This window comes from Daktulosphaira vitifoliae, unplaced genomic scaffold, assembly GCF_025091365.1.
Source record: "Daktulosphaira vitifoliae isolate Bord-2020 unplaced genomic scaffold, ASM2509136v1 Scaffold_2, whole genome shotgun sequence".
NCBI classification, from domain to species: Eukaryota; Metazoa; Arthropoda; class Insecta; order Hemiptera; family Phylloxeridae; genus Daktulosphaira; species Daktulosphaira vitifoliae.
The window spans coordinates 1,700,166-1,706,485 of NW_026099573.1; the positions used below are offsets into that span (position 1 = coordinate 1,700,166).

General features: G+C 24.1%; 1 protein-coding gene across 2 annotated transcripts; it reads right to left on the minus strand.

Annotated features, from left to right (window-relative positions):
- Positions 1-733: 733 nt before the first annotated feature.
- LOC126897720 (ER membrane protein complex subunit 4) lies at positions 734-4,408 on the minus strand. Of its 2 annotated transcripts, none has more exons than XM_050671530.1 (4): positions 4,241-4,408; positions 3,660-3,810; positions 3,323-3,440; positions 734-1,716 (listed from the first exon to the last, which is right to left on the minus strand). In XM_050671530.1, the coding sequence occupies exons 1-4, from the start codon at positions 4,288-4,290 to the stop codon at positions 1,520-1,522; spliced, it is 516 nt and encodes a 171-aa protein (XP_050527487.1). In that variant the 5' UTR covers positions 4,291-4,408; the 3' UTR covers positions 734-1,519. The 2 variants fall into 2 exon arrangements, with proteins under 2 accessions (XP_050527487.1, XP_050527488.1); XM_050671531.1 differs by lacking the exon at positions 4,241-4,408 and adding an exon at positions 3,898-4,029.
- Positions 4,409-6,320: the final 1,912 nt, after the last annotated feature.

The following is a 6,320-nucleotide window of genomic DNA, read 5'->3' on the forward strand; positions in this document are numbered from 1 at the left end:
AAAAAAAAAAAAAAAAAAAAAAAAAAAAAAAAAAACACATCATAGTAAAATTAATCTCCGCTTCGCATCGAAGCTAAAACTTGTAATCAGGATATGAATAAGAAAAGGAAATGATAATTTCAAAAGTTAAATTGAAAAAATTGATTTTTTTTTTAAATGTTGTTATTTTGAATCGCCCTTTGTGAGCAATTAAAGGGTTAAATTTTGAAAAAAATTAAATCAAATAAAAGGGTAATACCTAAGGCGTAAAAAAAAATTATTTTGTTCCGTTATTTTTTCAAAAAGTTATAGAGGTTCTAAGTACAAAATAACATCACGATATAAGTTAATTTTTAATACATATTACATTTTTTGTCGGTCTATTGCACATAGAAGATAGGTCATTAAGATAAATTTTTTTTTAACTTATATTACATAATTTTAGCTTTAATCTAACAAATGTTTAAAGAATTTCCGGGACATTTTCAAAAGTTAAGTTGAAAAAGTTTTACTTTTTATACGTATGTTACAAGTTTTAAATGCCCTCTGTATAAGAGGAATTTGCCTGATTTAAAATAAAAGTATGTAAGATATAAGGGGTATATATAATGTATTTAGAAACAAAAATTTAAAGCAATTTAAAGTTGAAAATTTTAAATCAAAAATTTTAACACAAAAATAATAAGCTTTAATTTAACATTTAAGACACAGTATTACCGGAACATTGCAAGATTTTTTAATAAACTTAAACAAATTTAGGGCATGGATAATTATTTTGTTTATTTATTCTTCAATCTCTATGTATTTGAATTAACAAATAAACTAGTTGATATACTAAATTTATTACATTATGCCTAACATAAGTAATATAATAAAAAATTTTATGTAGTAATATATACACAGTGATTTTTTTATTATAACCCACTCAATTACTTGCAGAATAAAAATAATTTAAACATTTTATTTTTTTGGTATTCTTTAGTTACACATTATTCTTGAATTATTAACTATGTAATACTTTTTAAGTTCATCCAATTAACATAGTTAATAATTCAACAATAATGTGTAACTAAAGAATACCAAAAAAAAAAAAAATGTTTAAATTATAATTACTCTGTAAGTAATTGAATGGGTTATGATAAAAAAATCACCCTGTATAAGCAATTTTTATGAAAATATGATATGCTCCTTAATTTTAATAATGTGTTTTAAATTTCAAAGAATCTTTTATCAAAGGCTAAATATTTTGGTTGCAAGACTTCATCTATTTATATTGACATAAAATAAATAATACTATTTAAATAAAACAATAAATAAATAATGGTATGTACATACACTATTGACTCATACAGTCAATAGTGTATGAGTAATTTGTATCATACATATAAATGATAAACGACTAAATCATTAAAAAAAAATTATTTTACATGTGTAGTAATATAAATGAAAATTATTTTTACAATTACAACCAGTTATTTCCAATAAAGACAATCAAATTATAACAATTATAAATTTTAATAATAATATAAGACAAATTTAATTAATTAAAGATAAAACCACCACCCGAATATTCCATACGTGTTGGAGGATTTATAAATGCTAACCAATCTGATGCATGGGTTGGTAATAGTCCCATTGACTGACATTTGTACAGTGCTAATATAATGTTAACTAAATTACCAATGAAAAAAATGAATTTTTGACCCCATGCTTGAGTTCCTTCAACTGTTTTGAATGCTAAAAAAAAAAAATTAAATATTTTTTTTAGAATCACAAAATAAGATATGAAATTTATGTATAAATTAAGAACATACAATATTTTATTAGGTTGGATTAAAATATATATATATATTATATATATTAAAAACAATTGTTTATTTTGAAATAAGGATTTAGATTCACCAAATAAAAGTACAAATTTCAGTAGGGGCTTTGGTTCTTTATGGCTTCCCTCTGCCACATCTCCTTTGTTTAAAAATTACGTCTAATATAGAATATTATACTTATATAATTGTACTGTGATACCACATATCACTTACTGCTCCTCCCTGATAAGAGAAAAAAGGTTATGTTACGTTCTCTATGGTATCAATCATATAATATATTTTAATTGTGTATTTTTATAGTGCATTATAATAAATCATATTAATAACAAACGCTATATAATAATATAATATTTAATTATAAGATAATATTTAGGCATCTAGCTAAAATATTTGAATCTATAAAGAAACAAGGTATAGAATTTGAACTAAATACTAAATTAAAAAAACGTAGCACAGTGGGATCGTGGTATAGTGGGACAAGTTAGATGATATCTGCCATTGATTATAATCACTATCATAAGAAAAGCATTGATGCAAATCTGTGAATAGTGTTTAATTTTAATAATTTGATGGATTATCCTAAAAGCAAAATTAACTCATATTTTTTGTTCTATTTCGACTGCTATTTGCACATGAAAGATCAGTCGTCAGGAAATTTTTTTTTAAACTTATAGTACATAATGTAAGCTTTAATCTAACAAATGTTTAAAGAATTTCTGGGACATTTTCAAAAGTTAAGTTGAAAAAGTTTTACTTTTTATACGTATGTTACAAGTTTTAAATGCCCTCTGTATAAGAGGAATTTACCTGATTTAAAATAAAAGTATGTAAGATATAAGGGGTATATATAATGTATTTAGAAACAAAAATTTGTGTTGAACTAAACATTTTTCAAAAATTTAAAGCAATTTAAAGTTGAAAATTTTAACACAAAAATAGCATTTTTTAAATTACAGCAGCAGTTTGAATGTAGAAGATAAGTTGTAAGGACAAATTTTTTTTTTTTTTTAATTAAAATATGTAACATAAGCTTTAATTTGACATAGGTCTAAAGGACTCAGTATTCCAGGAACATTTTCAAAAGTTGCTATTTTGAATCCCTCATGTGGGCTAGTAAAGGGTCAGATTTTCAAAAAAATGATATCAAATGAAATGGAAATATCTAAGGTTTTAATATAAAAGAAAATTATTTTGATTTGTTAATTTTTGAAAAAGTTATGATTATTTTAAGAAAATACAAGTAAAAAATTACTGATTTTGAAAATCGTAATTTTTTTGGAGATTTCCCCCATTTACGGGGAACGAGGGAAATTTTTAAGGGTAATGTCTTCAACTAGATATAATTTGTGATCTTTTGACGCATCATTGAGAAAAATCATTCCAGTGAGAACTGGGAAAAAGTAGTGACAAACACAAAAAAAAAAATAAACACATCAAGGTAAAATTAATAGCTTTTCAGCTTCTCATTAAAACTAACATCAGATCTTTTAGACTAAAGCTACTAAATATATACTTACTAGCTTGTAAAGTAAATAATGCTTTGAAAGGTCGTACAATTAACATTCCAACCATCATAATTGGAAATATTGATATAGAGTTTCCTGCCATGTACATGATAAATAGGTTCATTGGTACCTAAAAAAAGTTATTATTTTATGTAAGAGTCAATTTTAAACAATGCAGCAATCCATGATAGCTTTACACATACTAAAATAATTACATATTTATTTAATAAATATTTATTAATAAAATTTCAATAAATTTTAAAAAATGATGATAAAATTAATAAATTTGAAAAAACAAATAAATATAAATATCATAAAAACAAACAATATAAAAAAAGTTTTCCTATACTTGTTTGAGTGGACCTAAGGCAAGATCCCATGACTTTTTCATTATAAGTCTATTTGACTCGCTATCCTTAGATAATTCAGTACCATTTAATCCAACAGATTGACTATAGCCTGGTGGATTAACATTATCAGGAACTTTTTCATGTTTACTCCTAATTTAATATAATTAAATATTAAAAATTAAATCTGTAGTTTTAGAAACAATACAAGTCATAAAATTAAAAATATTAAATATTTACATATTGAAACTGCACAGTTGACTTATATAGTCTTTGTTATGATTCTTATTTAATATTGTTGATATTTATGATAAATATTAGTCTGAGTTTTAATTTTTATATAATGGCAATTTACTATACACCGTATAATTTGAAAAAAAATCCCATTTTGTGGAATATAAATGATAAGATAGATAAAATTCAAAAAATCATTATGAAATTTAAAACTGAAGAGGAAAATTACAGAAATAAGAAGTATTAGTTGTTTTTATTTAACTATGATTATTATTATATACTATATATATTACATATTTATAATATGTACATATTATAAATTAATACATATTTTAAGTTCCATTGTTACCTTGTAAAATCTAAAGACCATTTGAAAGATTTAATTTTTATGGATCCCATTACTCTAAATTTAAGAAGTCAATTACATAGAATAAAAGTGGTTTTCGATTTGTGTGTAAGTATAAAGAAAGACTCAAAATTTAATCAACAATTCTATTATAATCCTAAACTTGCTTTTTGTCGTTGATATGGATAGATAAATTTCGGTTGTGATAAAAAGTTGGCTACCCTGATAACGAATAAGTTGATATTGACAGGTTTGGCAATTCAGCTAAATATACAGATTATATTTTCATATAAATTGTGCAAATGAATTGAGCCGTTATTAGCGATGGTAAACTGCTATTTTTTTTTTTAACATCTGCTAATGCTATTGCTATTTCTTAAAAACAGCTCGTAGCATAATGCTTATAATTAATTTTTAGTTATTAGCAGCTAATGTTTATAGCAATTAGCAATAACACTGTAGAAATCATTATTTTCGTTAGGGCCATGGGCTCAAGGCATTGATGGCGGGCAGTATGATGTATAATTTATTCAACTGGCGTATGATACTATGATATTCAACGGTTCTAATATTAGATTAATATACAGGGTGTTCAGTAAGTCAGGAAACGGGTTTCTATTGTTCTCATTGTTACAAACAATGAGAACAATAGAAACCCGTTTCCTGACTTACTGAACACCCTGTATATATATAATGTTTAAGCCATGTTAGTGTGAACTGTGAAGGTGAACCATTTGACATAAACATATTAATAATTGTAGACTGAAAAATAATGTGAACTTCAATTAACAATCATATTTATGGGCTTTATTTTAAAAATATTTTTTCTAAATGATTAAAACGGACATTAGGATTTGTACTATTTAACATGAGTACAATAAATATTAGATTTCAAGAATTATCAACTCTAAATTCAAGCAAATTGAAAATTGTGATTGGTCAAAAAAGCAAAATGTGTTTGGACTTTATTTTTTAGGAAATTTTATATTAATTCCTTATATTACAATTTTTAATAAAAAACAATTAATTAATTTAAAATGCTCATTGGGAAGTATATTTTTTTATTTTATTTTCTATATAATTAAAAATATGTATTGTTTTTCATAAATAAATTAATTAATATGATTATTATCATACTTGAAAAAACTGTCGTTAGTGTTTCAAGTACTTTATTAATAAAAACAATGTATCTTAGTACTAGTGATGGGTATTTCGGGTCAATCGAACGATCCGGATCGTTCAAATGACCCGTTCATATAACTCGTTCTTTCGTTCATTTCTTACGATCGGTCACGGTTCTTATCAATTACTCCTTAGTATGGTTTTCCTGAACGAGTCGTTCAAATTCGCATTTTCACCACGTAACATTACCGTGATATCAGAATTTTTACTGATAATACACTTGTATAATCGGGTTATATATTATTTTTTCAAATACAAATTACTTGAAATAACTAAATATGCTGTTATACACGAATATTTTTGTATAGAATAAAAACAAATAATTTGTTATCTAGCGGATGAATTGCGGTACATAAATCCATAGAATTTGTTTCTATAATAAGCGAAATCATTTAAACTATTTGTTTTCATAAAAGGAGTTTTATAGAGAAATTAATTCACCTAAATCAGATATTACAATTTACAGCAGCTATGACCAGATTATAAAAGAGTGAGGTGGTTTAATACCTCTCACAACAATTATATTAGTCTAATAGTCAATTTTTGTCCTAGTTGCTAAATTCAATAATTCATAGACCTATTTTCGCTTATAAATAATTATATGAATGTAATATTTATGAAATAAATAGCTATATATTGATAATCAAAATTGTTCTTCAAATGAACAATATAGTAGGATACTTGAAATAATCTAACTGTATTAAACCTGCATGATTATGTTAGTAGAAACATGTCACAACTTTGAAAATTTAGTCTGCAGACCTGCAATAAAAATGTTTTTATCACAAACCAAATAGTGTTGCTTTTAAACTCTCATTGGCAATAAGTATTTTTTTATTTAATTTTTTAAGAAAACATTATAAGTATATACTTATAAAGAATATATTCTTCGTTTTTTTTT

What these genes read in the sequence shown, in the direction of transcription:
- LOC126897720 (XM_050671530.1), bottom strand. Translation starts at nt 4,290, where the DNA reads ATGGGATCCATAAAAATTAAATCTTTCAAATGGTCTTTAGATTTTACA. An exon ending in TGGTCTTTAGATTTTACAAG is followed by an intron (nt 3,811 to 4,240) that starts GTAACAATGGAA and finishes ATATTAAATTAG; the next exon opens with GAGTAAACATGAAAAAGTTC. An exon ending in ATTATTTACTTTACAAGCTA is followed by an intron (nt 1,717 to 3,322) that starts GTAAGTATATAT and finishes TTTTTTTTTTAG; the next exon opens with CATTCAAAACAGTTGAAGGA.